We start from the raw sequence: 15,973 nt of genomic DNA on the forward strand, positions 1-15,973 counted from the left end.
ATCAAGCATGTATCAAAGATTTTTTTCTTCACAAATCTTGATAAAGCATAACTTTGTTCGAATCACGACTACATTTAAAATAGAAAATGAAATATGATTTTCGTACCTTTCAAAATTATTATTTAGTAAATATTCACTATTAAACTAAAAAAAAATCACGCAACAATTGGATTTAGTTAATTCGTTAATGTTTATTGAAGAATCATGTGTCAGATGATGTGAAACAGTTTGATTCAGCCATCCAAACTAAAACATTACAAATTTTTGTGACATGCTTCAAGACATAAAGTCATTCACAAAGGCTAAGGTATATGCCTTTAATACCTTTTTTTCATTTTTACATGCGTCAGATATCAAATGTACTTAGGCCAAGGTTCCTTAATATAAAAATTTTCATTCAAACTTCCGAATCCCAGTTGCAAAAATTGAAATTCTTTAAATCGTGAAGGATTTGATTTGGTGGCAAATTGTTCTGAGTAGTAAAGATTCTAGAATTAATTTCAATGTGTTTTGAATTCAGTCTACCATTTTAGAACTTTTGCAGTATTAAGTTAAAAGACAATCCTCGTACTAAAAACAGCAAATCATTTATAATTTACATATGGTAGTGAGAATCCACTGAATCCAGTAATATTGTTTCCTTATGAAAAGTATTTTGGATTTCTTTTAATTTGTCATTTGAATCATTTCTGCAGAATGGCTTGTGATTTTGCTACAAAGCTCACAGCAACATCACCATTTTCCAATACTCAAGTCACCCATGAAACAAATGCAAGTATCTCAATACTTCAAGTTATTTACCATGTAAACATCACACTTTTTTTAACAATGTAAAAAGCCCTAAATGAATGATATTAAAATTAAATTTCCTGTATTTACTTAAAATCAAAATCGAAATAAAGCTAACATAATAAAACATGTGTAGTAATTGAATATTTATGCATATTCATCAAAGCTAAAGGTTTTAAGTTGAATATCAATACCGAATTTCGACACTATAATTCTTACACTTTTTATTTCTTGCCCAGCTTCGGAAACCAAAGAGATTTTCTGGGGTATTGTTTACTGAAATCAGACAAAAAGATGTTGAAAAAGACAGGAGTCAGAGATGTAAATCAGGTGAGAAAATAGTCAATTCTGACAGTACCAAAATTTGATTAGCATGTCGGACACTCTTCTTTCTTATCATAGGTTTGACAGAAATTTTCATACCTAATATTTTTCATCACTTTCTAAAATTGCAGAGAGTTTTAAACATACATGTGTACACATAAAGAAATGGTACACGATGGATCATTTTCCAAGACTCAAATACCGCCATCAGCAAGTCTGCAAATTGTCGGAAAGAATGAAAAGTATTTCACCAGAAAAAGGAAATTTTCCACTTGTAGACAGCACCACTATTCTTCTTTACGTAGCCGGAGATATCACGAGAAAAACTGAGAGACTAATTGCTTCAACAAAAGGTTTTTAGACGGGGTCACGTGACCCCGTCTATTAGTTTATTGTCAGTTGAGGCCTCAAAACGGAAGCCATGGGGAGAACACATGAATTTAATCTACGCTACATGAAAGAGTGCAGAAATTGTTTCGATTAAAATACTAAAACACTCTGTATCAAACTAAAGAGAGCCATATGAAGTTTTTGTTACTCAAATTAAAGAACCGTTTTGAAAATTTTTAACGTGAAAAACATAATGCTGAACCACTGTAGTATACAAACTTCTCGGCTGCGTAATGCAAGACTGCGTACATGTACGCATCATCGATTGTTTTCTTCCGGAAATGTCATATTAATTCGGACTCAGTGACATTCGGACAATTCAAAAAGGTTTCTTGACTAGTGGCTACTGATTATTCTATTACAGTGTAAATAAATTTTAAAAAAACATGCAGATAAATTTTTCACAGTTTTTTTTTTTAATATTAATGTTAATATCAAATTATTAAATATTAAATTATGAAAAAAATATTATGAAAAAAATTAGATAAATTGATATGGCTAGTAGAATTAAAATCTTAATAGACTAGATTCTTTTTAGAGGGGGCATATAGCCATTTAAAATTCTCTATGGGAAGTGGCATTGAATAGAGTTCGTTCAAATCACCGACCTCGAGGCTAATGTTGACCGATATTTATACATGTACATACATATGTAGGGACTTAATATTTACACAGGAATTTATAAAGATAGTCTTACATTTTCAAACCCTAATTGGCTCCCGTGCGAATATAATCATCTACAATTAATTAAAAATTGAAAATGTGACTTGCTTTACCTTGATTATTACTATTATGAGAAAATTCATGAACGGAATCAAACCCAACTCAAAACTGAATGATTTCGTTTCAGTGTTGCAACACACTCAGGTAACCATTCAGGTTCCAAAACTCTTAGATTAAAGATAGTGAAACATTTCCCTGTTTGACTGCATAAATTCGAGTCGTACAAAATTCCTTTAATTTTTCTAGTCAGCTTATTTTCTTTTTTTAAAGTCCTTTAATACATTATATCATATACATTCTTCATCATGACCATTAATGTTAATCGGCCTCTTTTTGGATATATAGGAAATTGTTATACCTTTAAAAATTGTTTCCTATATAATTCTATACTTAAAAAAAGTCTAACATTTCCAATGTTTTACTAGCGGTCATAAATTAAAAAAAAATCGATGTTTGACCGCAGAGCGAGATATTGGACCTGTCGATGAGATTTTGGACCGCTTACGTCACGGGGGGGGGGGGGTTCAGCTGTATCTTATTTGCATTCGTTGGAGTTCGACAGAACTTTAGTTTAAACCGCAGTGCGGGTAAAATAAATTTAAATCATGATATGTCAAAATAAAAAGTAAAAGGTATAACAAAACATTTATTGACTGTGTTCTCGGACAAAATGCGTTTTGTCGACCCCTCGAATCAATATAGGAAAATGTAGTTTTTCTGCTCCTAATTGGTCTGCAGAATAAAAATGAAAGTTCCGAGACCTTATTGCATATCTGCAGGACAACACCAATCATATTCCGGAATATGCTTTAGTTACTATACTTCTTAAAATATGAGAAGAGTTCTGGGAATATTGTTTTTGTAGAAAAAGCCCCCCCCCCCCCATTGGCCTTCTTGGTAAAAATAAACATTATAAAGCCTTTAGTACTTCCATATATATATATATTTTTTTAGAAAAATGAATTGGCTTCCTGGATGAAAATCAAAACTCCGAAATATTGTTTGCATTTCTACAGGACACCACCAATATATCCAAAAAGATATCTCTACTGAAATATAAGTGAAGTTTTTAAAAAGGAAAATAGCGTATTACATAAATGAATATCTACTTCTGGTTGCACTATGTGCTGCGTTACTATCATCAATAAGTATTCCGGTAGGATTAGACTGATAAAATCAGCACATGGTCAGTATAGCTAGCAAGTCTCAGCAAGTATAAGCAAACAATCAATTTATCCAGCTATGCAATTAAGAAAAGGAGCATTTCTGCTGAAACAGAAAAGCTGCCAAGCTCTCTCTCTCTCTCTCTCTCTCTCTCTCCCTCTCTCTCTCTCTCTCGTGTGTGTGTTTAATCTATGTATCTTATTTTTCAGATGAAGGATTCAGCTATGATTCAATAGATCAAAAGGAATGGCCTGTTTCTGCGCTTATTTATTTTCAAGGTGAAAATGAACCACTGACCGGAATAAAAGAGGTACTCATTTTTTTATTTATTATTATTTTTTTTTTCCTTATACATTTTTTTCCGAATGTTGAATTTTAGAAACAAATGAAATGTTTCTTTTGAGCAGCTCATCGAATCATTCGAGTCAGTGAGTTGGACAAAGGTTTTTATAGTTGGAAGCAAACATTTGAGGTCATCTGAACCTTGTGTTAAGTCCACATATACTATTCTACATAGAACAAAGACATCAATTCGAGAAGCCATCACCTCCTTCCTAGAGTCCCCATTGATGGAATGCATTCAGAACTTTCAGAAGTTTCTGGAAAAATTAGAACTTGGTCACCAAGTAATGAGGAAAGAGGAACTATCAAAATTAAAGAAAGATTGCAGATCGGTTTTCTTGCTCATGTCACCGGAGATAAATTCAACAAATAGAATTCCAGATTCCCTCAGAAAATTTCTTTTCCAGTATGTTAAACATGTCACATTTTTAAATCTTAGCTTTAACCTGGCCCAAGACCATAAACTGAGAACAGGCTTCAGCCAGAATTTTAAATTTATATAACTTCTGAAATAATGAAGAAAATAAGATAAAATTTTCATTATATGATTTTATTTTAAAATTTTACAAAAATGAAAATTTTCAAACATGTTTATTGAATAAAAGCAAGATATTCAAATTCTAAATTTTGACTTAAGTCTGTTCTCAGTTTATGGTCTTGGGGCCCCAAAGTATATTTGACCCATCAAAATACAAAAGTTTAACGAAGTTAAATTAAATAAAATTCTGATTTCGCTCTTTCTTGTTTGTTGGAAACATATGGGTAACTATTTCATCATTATTCAGTGTTGTCAAAATTAAAATGATCTGTTTGATTTTTATTCTTTCATATTTAGGCGACCTGGTATTCATGGCTTTGGAATTTGGGAGGCGTCAGAATTTCGAATATTTGTGTCAAGTGACACAGACACTAAACTTCTGAAATCAGAAATATGTACAATTTGTGTCAATTTTTTTGAAAAGATGAAACTGAGTATAGTGAGTGGTAACATGCATTTGAAAAAATACACAAAGCAGGGAGAGAAACTCTTCCTAAAATCGGAACGAGAGGATTCGTACGCAACAACAGGTGCGTTGCTGAAGAATGAACAGGGTTCTGACGACATTTATGGATTAACTTGCCATCACGCTTTACCTCGGGAAGAGCAAAGAGTATTTGCAAAGTTCCCGGAATCTTCCAATCCGTTTAAAATTGGAGAATGCATTTATACAGATAATGAACCTAACCACGATTTTGCTGTTTACCGAGTTGATGAAGACAAACGTAGGATGTGTGACACAACCTTTCTGAATGCTATGAACAATCCTTGCAATGTTTATATTCAAGAAGGACAAATTTCTTCAGATGCACTTGTTCATAAGAAGGGAGCTTCGACTGACTGGACTACTGGTAGAATCAAAAGTTCCGAGTTTTATGTCCCATTATTCGGAAAGCAGTCTGAAATGTTTCTTGTTTCAAGTTCTGAAATACCGGGTAGTTCCTTTTCTGCAGAAGGAGACAGTGGGTCAGTTGTTTTTCAACACGACAGCTCTCCCAACCAGAAATCCGTATTTGCGTTAGGGTTAGTTACTGGAAAGATAGATGATGTCAGAGATGAAAGTCTATCCGAAGCCGTAAATTCTACATTATGCTTACGGCTCAACACCGCTCTTTCGTGTCTTTCAGAAAAAAAACAGCTAGACTTAAAGTTTGAAAGCTCGAGTCGTGAATCATCGAGCTCAGATGAAGTTGATTAAGAACGTTTTGCTTATATCAGGCATGTCTTCTCGTCCAAATACGAATTATTACTATATAATATTATATAAAATAACCCATCTATAAAATAACCCATATATAATGTTGCCACTTATCATAAATGGTACAAAAATTGCGCTGAAATTTTGAGTGATCCCATCCTACATGCATTTTCATTACTTACATGCATTTAGAGGAGACGAGTACTTTATTTGATAGAAGAAAACGTGTACCTTTTTCACCTATTTAATTTCAAAGTTATTTTGTCATCGTGTTTTCAGAAAAAAAACTAAGAGAACTCAGAAAAGAGCTTTTCTATTCAAAGTAACACAGTGACGCAAAAATAAAAATTAGAAATTTGGCATGGAAAATGCAAATTTTGTTTAATTCTTGAAAGTACCAGGTTTTGTAAAATTGCAAGTTTCAGAACCTTGAAAATCTACTTTTATGGAGAAAAAAATTAGCAGAACAATATTGCTTCGCTCCTTCCTCTCAATTATGCACGTAACGCAGAAAACATGAATAGGTTATCATGGTCTCAAGTCCCCAGAAGTGGAATGTCGTTAGACCAAGGATAGTCCTAACGTTTCCATACCGTCAGGTACTGGCGTTAGTAAGTAAATTTACCCATATTAAATTCAGATTCTCTTAAAGGACTTGTAACTTGCATGTCAACATAATTATCTTGGATGTTGACATAATTATCTTGCATGTTGACGTAACTTTTTTTGCTTGTAGGGGGCAGAAATATGCTACCATAATATTATACAGACATGGTTTTTTTTTTTGTTTTTTTGTTTTTTGTTTTGTTTTTTTTTGAAAGAAATGAATCTGTGATTTTTTTATGTGATATTTTTCTTTAAAAAAGTATTCTTTGATATATACATAAATATTGATCTCATGTTAAATAAAAGAAATGGAAATATTTTCAGTTCTCTGGCCTGTAAAAGGCTGCAATATTCCATGATTTTGTGATGTGTGTTCAATATCTTGAGTGATGTATATTCAATATATTGTGATGTGTGTTCAATATCTTGTGTGATTTATATTCAGTATATTGTGATGTGTGTTCAATATCTTGTGTGATGTATATTCAGTATATTGTGATGTGTGTTCAATATCTTGTGTGATGTATATTCAGTATATTGTGATGTGTGTTCAATATGTTGTGATATATATTCGAAAATCGTGTGATGCATTCTCGATAATCTTGTGGTGCATATTTTATACATATTTTATATCTTGGGATGCATATTTTATACCTTGTGATGTGTATTCGATAATCTTGTGTGATTTATATTCTTTATATGTTATGATTATTCGATTATCTGATGTAAATTCAATATTTTTTAAAAATTTATATTCAATATATATACATGTACATATATACATGTACATCAATAAATTGTTATGAATATTCTGTATCTTGTTAATTTAAAAATCTATTGATGTACTAGCATGATCAATGTCTTGTTAAATAATTTTAATTTCGATATACTTTTTAAGAGATATTTTCATTGGTCTCCAAAGTGAAAGTATACGTGCCTTTTGTAAAGAATACACAGATAAATAATTAAAGCTTACTAACAATTACATGTAAATCTAGAACGCTGAACAGAACCAGTTTTAAATCAAAATTATTCTGTAGTGTGATTTTTAAATTCACTCCTACAGCATTTGATTGAATCCCGCTGCTAAATGTGGAGGTTGGATAACGTTACACGTTAATATACTACATCTACGGTATAGCTTAGTATAAATAAAATATTAGACCCTCCAAACCCCAGCTTACCCCTAGGCACCCTCGACTTTCGGCGCCCAAACATATGGGAACAGGGTTTAATCCCAATTAGAGTTTTTGCTTTGGCACCATATCTGAACCAAAGTCCAATAAGGAATGTATCAAATGATATACTGAAAGGATACTAAAAGCGTAAGTTCAAGAATTTTTTATTTTTATTTTTGTTGCTACCGCGAGAACGTTGTTTGCGGCGAGATGCAATTCGCTAAGCATTATGGGACCATAGGTAACTGCGGGAAAAAAATCATTTGGATCAATGTGTACAGCCCAGGCGTTGCTTTAAGAGCTCGCAGTGACGAGGAAACAAGGGTTATTGCTGCATGGCAGTGTGTACGTGTTAACAGGTTAAATTGACGAGGACAGTGGTACATACTATCATTCCAATAACAGCATGTCACTTTGCTTGATCAAGCGTGCTAGTTTCACAAATTGATTACCATATTACTCATCGATTGGATGTTTAATTTGAATGAAATCAATGCTACTTTGCATAAGAAACACAGAATCCAACAATACCCCGATAACACTGGCCAATCATATTGAATGATTGTTTACCAGTGCGGCAGTCAGCAGCAACACGTGGTCAGTCAAAGACCGTTTTCTATCCTCAAAATAATATGTGTCATATTTGTTGTGATTTTACCGAATGGAGTTAATACATGTACGTATGAGAAAATTTAAAGCATGAAATAAGTAGGCTATACTCTGCTACTATTATACTATATAGCGATAAATATCATCATTAAAAGGATTAAAACTTGCTTTGCCTGTCCACATGTGATTATTGTTTACTGCATTCTCGTGAACAATCATTCAATACGATTGATCAGTATTGCTGGGTTCTGCAAAGTAGTATTGCTTTCATTGAAATAAAACATCCAATCGATGAGTAAGATGGTAATCAACATGTAACACTTTATCATGCTCGATCAAGCAAAGTGACACGCTGTTATTGGAATGATAGTATTTATGTACAAAACACAGCATCGAAATTTTTTTCACTTATTTTAACTTGCCAAGTTGACAGTGGTGTATTTGGTCACACTTTTTCCTATCATAGCGAGCGCAGCGAGCTCTCACGACAACGCCTGGGCGAAGAGAAAAATGCATCGCTTGTTTAAGCTACATTCTCGCGAGAATAAAAACAACAGTTTAACAAAAAATATTTACATTTCCAATGTCTTTGTCCGAGATAAAATTGCAAATTGTAAAAATACTTTATTTCTACATAAATCTACTGGTTCATCGATAGGCGCGGTTAGAAAAAAAATCACGTGCGGGGCGGGACAAATAGAGACAGAAGCGGGGCTGTTAGCACGGGAATTTGCAGAATCAGGAGCATGTAAATATAAGGAATAACTGTCAGATTTTTTGGATTCATGACGATGATCAATCGATTGGCTTGCGTGATAATTTTATGCATAAACGCCTTCGGCGTTTATGCAAATTATCACGCAAGCCACTCGATTGATCACATCATGAATCCAAAAAATAAGACAGTTATTCCTTAAATAAACTCGCCTTGATTTAATGAATATATTGCAGAATATTTACATTTGCAAATGTTTTCCCTTATATAACACTATTTGAACAAGGCGTTTTTACACCTGTGTAAAACACGTTCGTCATGTGACCATAAATTGATTGTTTAGTCATAAACGATCTACGTAATTTCATAGTGACGTCATAAGTGATCGACGTGTTCAACACATTCAAGTTATACCGTTGAGTTTTGAAAAAAATAAATCATTTATGGGTTTAAAACTTTAGTACCTTACTATCTGTTATAAATCAGTCACAAATGTAAATACATGTATAAGTAATAAGGTATCATTTAAAAGTTTTATCGGGATGTAATAAATAATATTTTCTTTGCTAATTTTGGGCAACCAAGTTTTGCATTCGGACAAGTCAAAGTTTGAGATGACTTGCCCGAAGGGCAAGTGAATCTGAAAGTTAATGTCTATCCCTGAGTGCGGTGTGAAATATATAGCTTCTGTTTCAAAGTTGATATGATAATTCAGTTGGGTCCTGGTGCAGAGTTAGGTAAGGTTGATATGAAAAGTGCATTTAGGTTACTTACAAAATAACCTGGGGACTTTGAACTGCTAGGATTTAGATTTAGAGATCAATAATATTTTGACAAGTGTTTGCCCATGGGATACTCCATTTCTTGTTCAATTTTTGAAAAGTTTTCAACATTTTTGCAGTGAGTTATTACGAAAAAAATCTGGTTTAAGTACAGATGGGCACTATTTAGATGATTTTTTCTTTGCGGATAGGAGTGGATCGGCGGATTGTTTGCAACTAATGACAGTTTTTCAGGAAATTTGCAATGATTTTGAAGTTCCTTCAGCGGTATAGACAAAACGCAAAAACACAGGGTCCACTTATTTGTTTAGTATTTCTAGGGCTGGAAATGGACAAGTGGTTAGAATTATAAAGATCCCTAAAGAAACAAGAGGTCCAAGGGCCTTAACGGTCACCTGAGTATAATACAACACTGTAAAGGATCCATGGAAGTATAAATAAATTAACTGATAGACGAACCAATGTTGCCCAAGAATTTCAAATATACGTAATCAAAGATTACGAAGCTCACCTCGACGAATGATATCTTTCAGTACTTGGCAAATCTCACATCATATTTTTTCCTAGTTTGTGTACATCCCAAGATCAATATCCATGCAAATTTGGTTTAAGTAGAACTTATAGTTACTTGGAAAAAGACCTGCTCAAAAAACTTTTTTACTGTTTACTAATCAAGAAATTATGGTCTGTTCCAACATCCAAAGCAAGTCTGGAAGTTTGCATCCTTAGATGCACCATCTATGCAAGTATAATCATAACAGGCCATAATATTATATAGCTACTCCAAAAAAATTACCCTGGTCACTCATCTAGAAAATGAAGGTCAGATTCAGAATCCAAAGCAAGTCTGGAAGTGTCCCTAAATACATCATCCATGCTAATTTGGTTTCAATATGGCTAAAATTCACTCATGTGGAAAATCTAGGTCGGATCTAGCATCCGAAGCGTAGATCCAGAATCTGAAGCAAGTGTGGCAGTGAACATCCCTATATGCATCATCCATCAAGTTTAGACCAGGTAGGACTTTTAGTTACTTGGGAATGGACTTGCTCCAAAAACATTAACTTGGTCACTCATCTGGAAAATCTAGGTCAGATTTAGCATCCGAAGCAAGTGTGGTAGTGTCCATCCCTAGATGCAACATCAATTCAAGTTTGGTCCAGGTAGGACTTAAAGTTACTTGGGAATGGACTTGCTCCAAAAACTTTAACCTGGTCACTCATCTGGAAATCTAGGTCAGATCCAGCATCCGAAGCGAGTTTGGAAGTTTCCATTCCTAGATGCATCATCCATGCAAGTTTGGTCCAGGTAGGGCTTATAGTAACATGGGAATGGACTTGCTCCTAAAACTTTAACCGGGACGCCGACGCCGGGTGTATAGCATAAGCTCATTTTGACTTCGTCGAGGTGAGCTAAAAATCTGGTAAAAATACCCTTGCTTATTGTAACGTGCTAGACCCGAGTGATCTCCTTTGGATCATACTTGGTTTTCCCAAGTCTTACAGGGATGATATGCAAATACAAAGGACACTTGCCTATTGTGTAAGGTATTCAATATATACAGATATGTTTTTGCTACAATTCAATACACACAGACGTGGGTATGCAACTTGGCTATTTGCCACTTGTCACTAATTACAATAAATTACCCTGGATCTCTGTGATTCTTTGTTCACTTTGATAAAGATTTAAACAACATCCAGTCTCTTGTCACCTATGACTCTTCTACCAGTGACTAGATAACTTAGATCACCACAGTGTAAACATACTGTGTACAATTACAACTTTTGCTAAATATATAAATAATCTTTATGTCAATCTTTTATATTGCTCTCCAGGCAAGAATCTGACTTTAAGTATACTTTGCTCATTTAAACCAAACATTCATTTTTATTTTGTTTCTATATATATAACATTCTTTCTTATATTCTCATTCAATCAAATAACCTGTTGATTAAATTATATACAAGGATTTCTTGATTAACAATATTTAGCAAAGGGGAGTAACTCTCATTTGCTTCACATCACAATTGTGTACTCTGCCTCCTAGATACCCAGAAGCAAAGAAAAGGCATATTTACTTATAATTATATTTAATACATTTTCATTGATATTATTGCTTTTAGTTTGTTTGCTTTGTACTCAGGGGAAGAGGAGAAGTTTTTCAAAGCATTAATGGATTTTGCTAATTAATCAATAGAACCCCACTCAAGTGCAAGATACCCTGACCCAGGCGCCATGAAATTCAATATTTTGGAAGAGGCATACTTTTTCATCATAACTATGTATTTAGTTTGTTTAATTAATACCAAGGGGCAGAGGAGAAGATTTTCAAAGCATTAATTTATTTTCAGTATATAAAAAATAAGCCCCCCACATGGAACCCCTGACCCAGGGGCCATGAAATTCAAAATCTTGGAAGAGGCACTCTTGCTCATCATAACTATGTACTTAGTTCATCGGCTTTACACCCAGGAGCAGAGGAGAAGATTTTCAAAGAATTAATGCATTTTCACTATATAATCATAAGAGCCCCGCCCTAACACCAGAACCCCTGACCCAGGGGCCATGAAATTCACAATTTTGAAAGAGAAACTCTTCCTCTTCATAACTATGGATTTAGTTCATCGGCTTATTACCAAGGAGCAGAGGAGAAGATTTCAAAGAATTAATGCATTTCACCATATAATCATTAACCGCCCTAACACCGGAACACCTGACCCAGGGGCCATGAAATTCACAATTTTGGAATATATGGAGATAACGAACAGTATTCAAACTCAAAAGTCCATTAAACAATACAAAATAGGAGCAGAGCAAACGCGGACCTCCAAAACAATAGAGGTGGGATCAGGTGCCAAGGAGGAGTGAGCATCCCCTGCCGACCGGTCACACCCGCCGTGTGCTCCTTGTCATGATCGGGAAATAACGGAGAATCCGTCGACAATTCAGTGTGTAAATAATGACCTAACAATTGGTATGAAAAACGTCAGTCAGCATTTGACTCAATGATAAATTGTATTTGCTGACAAGGTCATTGTATCGACCATAGAACTTACGAAATGATGACTTTAAACGAGACTGCTGAAATTCTTGTTTTATCAACTTGTTTGTCAATAATTTACCTCGTTTTAGAAATTGTACATACGTAGAGCATGCTCTTGCGTATCGAATCAACTGGAAGAGGCACTCTTGCTCATCATAACTATGTACTCAGTTCTATCAAGAAAGGTGGACTTATTATGAATGGCCTTTAGACGGAAAATGTACAAATCTCGCGGGATTTCAGGGACAAACGTAACGTAAACATGTAAACAATATGTTGAATGTTGATGAACAAATCTTTGTGGACTTTATATACCTCAAGAGTAGGAATGACAACGATATCAATTTATATCTATTGTTGATCGTATATATCTATTTATCGTATGGTACATCTAAATACAATACACATGCCTCGGAAATGTCGTATTTTTTATTAATGGGTGATAAATTTACGGTTCTCGCTCTCTTATATATGTCTTTTAGTTCTTCTATTCTTTAATTGGAATGACAAATACATTTAACATTAAAAATTGGATTGAGATTGGCATGTTTTGTGTTAACCGCAATGCCATGCTGTCCCTGTCAGACGACCAAACGCGCCTCTAATTTTGAAGAGTTCACTAATGGAAATAGAACGTATTCATCCAATGTTCATCCAATATTCAGTTCACGATTCCTCCAGATGCACTCGTTCATCAGAAAGGAGCTTCGACTGACTGGACTACGGGTAGAATAAAAAGTTAAGAGTTTGTTTTATGTCCCATTATTCGGAGATCGGACAGAAATGTTTTTGGTTCCAGTGCTGAAATATCTGATTGTTCCTTTTCTGCGGAAGGAGAGAGTGGTTCAGTTGTTTTTCAACACGACAACTCTCCCAGTCAGAACTCCATGTTTGACTGGAAAGATAGATGATGTCTGAGATCATCCTCACAGGTTTTGTGATTTCGGAACTCCACACAAACCCTTGACATAAGTCGTTATTTAAAAGTTGGGCTAGAAACCTGCTGTTTCATTTGTTCCTGGTGGAGGACTAGAACCAATCAGAAAACAGCTTTTATTGTAGGTAAGTTTTGTAAACAAATATGACTCCTCTTTAAAATGGAAAGTGTCGATATTGTAGGATTTGTGACTAGTTACTGTAAACAAAACATCGGGGATTTATTTTTTAAAGATCGTCCTCCTTGCAATCACAAAAGATTTGCTCTGGAGTGGGGCAATTTGATAAAAACGGATTTGAAAATTATATTCTCATTGGTTAGTTTATAAAATTACCCATTACGCATGTGTAACCACAACCCCAACTTATGTCAAGGGTTTGTGTGGAGTTCCGAAATCACAAAACCTTGACATTGTGAGGATGGTCCGAAATGAGAATCTTTACGAAGTCGTGAATTTTACAGTATGCTTATGGCTCATCACTGCTCTTTCCTGACTATCGCAAAAAGCATTTGGACTATAAGTTTGAAAGCATCAAGTTCAGATGAAAGTGGATTTAGTATGTTTAGCTCCCATCATGTACATGTGTATAATTCTTCTATTCAAAATATTACATATTGAAATAACCCCATATATGATACACGTATTTTCATTTCTTGCAGACGGTGCATATTTTAAAAAATTTTGTATTGTTTGTGATGAATATTGTTAGAGGGTTGTTCGGTGATCCCATTCTCTTTGATGATCTCAACATGAATTTCGGAAAGTAGATTCGGGAAGGGGGTAAATCATAACTATCTCTTTTACGGGTAGCGAATCGGTTTGTTCTTTTGTCGTTCACATCACGTAAATGGTCGGAGTTTACGTGAAAGGGACAAATCTCACGATTTCCACATGAATTGTTGATGGAGTCCGGGGGAAGGAACACGATAGATAGTCGTTTTACTGATATCACCTTGTTTTCGTCGTGCACACGACCTACGTACGTGGTCGGAATTCCAAATGAAATCATCAAAATTAATAATATTTCTACGCCTTCGGCTTTCATAACTTATTTTTAGTTCATAAGGTATAGTTCGTTGAAGAATCTACATTTTGAACACGAGCACAAAGCTAAACTAAGAATGATAACTCTATTTGTTGGGAATCGAACGTGGGTGTTTTTTGTAAACTAAATTGTTCGATAATATTAAGAAACAAAGCATATGAAATCTTGTATTTGAAATATCAAGATAAATGATGTTTCTACCACCAGGACTATTCATACATGTAGATCTCCTTCGAAGAATACGATAATACTTTGGCACAAATCTGGGGACAATAAATGCTCATATTTAACAAATAGTGGTTCTTTTGCATGTCTTCATTTTCTTGCATATTAGATGTGTTAAGCGTTTACATACTAGTGTAAGATACTCAATTTTTTTTCATATAATGTATGTACAATATGAAAAAAAGATTGAGTATCTTACGGGAAATCTTTGCCACATTAATTTTTCAGAAGACACAGAATGTGTATCTCATCCCTTACCAACCTTCTTTCTATAGTGAAATACGAAGAAAATGCCACCTATGCGACGGCCATCTAATTCCATTCATGATGTTAGAAAATAATGACGCGGACAACCTTGATGAAAATTCCGTGTGGACTATGGTGTTGTAACAAATAATTGACCATTAGCCATTTTTATCTATACATTTTTTTTTTATTAAGAAACAGCTTTAAAAATCCCTATTGTTTATCCAACTCAACGGGACGATAACTTTCTATAGTCCTCTTCACCATTACCAAATTTTCGCGTAATCAAAGTATTATTATACTTGTATTAGTTATTTATACAAATTGTTAGGCCAAAATTATCACACTGAATTGTCTATAGATCTTTCCGTTTACCCTAAGGGACAAGGAGGTGTGACCGGTCGATTAGAGGATGCTTACTCCTCCCTGGCACTTTATCATAACTCTCAGTGATGTTTTTTGATGTCAATGTCTGCTCTGCTCACAATTTGTTTTGTTTCAATGTGCCTTTGAGCTTGACTACTGTTCGTTATCTTCATACTTGTTATCAATAACTATTTAATAAATCAGGGGGATATTGACTTTGTGTACTCTTCTTACTTCATCCTCAACTCTTCGTCATTCTATTTATAAGTGCTTGAATGAAATATGAAGATAAAAAACAGTAATCAAGCTCAAAAATCCATCGAAACAATACAAATTGGGAGCAAATCAAGCACGGACTTCCAAAAAATTAGAGGTGGAATCAGCAGGTACCATGGAGAAGTGAACATCCCCTGCTGAGTCATATACCTATATAATTTTGTCTTCATTTTTACACAGACATGTGTAAAAATCATATCTCTAAAAAAAATCTTAGTTACTTGTAACTTGCTAAATCATATACATGAAGATTAGCGTTGGTGATTCAATCCTAAATCTGACCACATTAGCTAAAACTTGCACGGCAAAGTCAACAGCGCATTGAACATACTGGATATCGTTCAGTATCAAACTTTGCATTGCATCTCAAATTCTCAAAGCTGATGGATAAGAGGTGCAACAATATTTATTTATGTGACATCCACTGAGTCATGTTTTACGAGTTGAACAAAAGAAATAACATTGAAACATGA

General features: G+C 34.3%; 1 protein-coding gene across 1 annotated transcript; it reads left to right on the top strand.

Moving 5' to 3' along the window:
• The first annotated feature begins 1,034 nt into the window (after positions 1 to 1,034).
• LOC133183974 (uncharacterized) lies at positions 1,035 to 6,750 on the top strand. Its single transcript, XM_061318846.1, has 5 exons — positions 1,035 to 1,119; positions 1,245 to 1,466; positions 3,600 to 3,700; positions 3,798 to 4,138; positions 4,568 to 6,750. Exons 2-5 carry the CDS (start codon positions 1,289 to 1,291, stop codon positions 5,466 to 5,468), a joined length of 1,521 nt encoding a protein of 506 aa, XP_061174830.1. The 5' UTR covers positions 1,035 to 1,119; positions 1,245 to 1,288; the 3' UTR covers positions 5,469 to 6,750.
• The last annotated feature ends 9,223 nt before the right edge of the window (positions 6,751 to 15,973 follow it).

This window comes from Saccostrea echinata, unplaced genomic scaffold, assembly GCF_033153115.1.
Source record: "Saccostrea echinata isolate AGI-Se365-2 ecotype Australia unplaced genomic scaffold, CSIRO_AGI_Sech_v1 ptg000009l, whole genome shotgun sequence".
In the NCBI taxonomy this organism is placed as follows: Eukaryota; Metazoa; Mollusca; class Bivalvia; order Ostreida; family Ostreidae; genus Saccostrea; species Saccostrea echinata.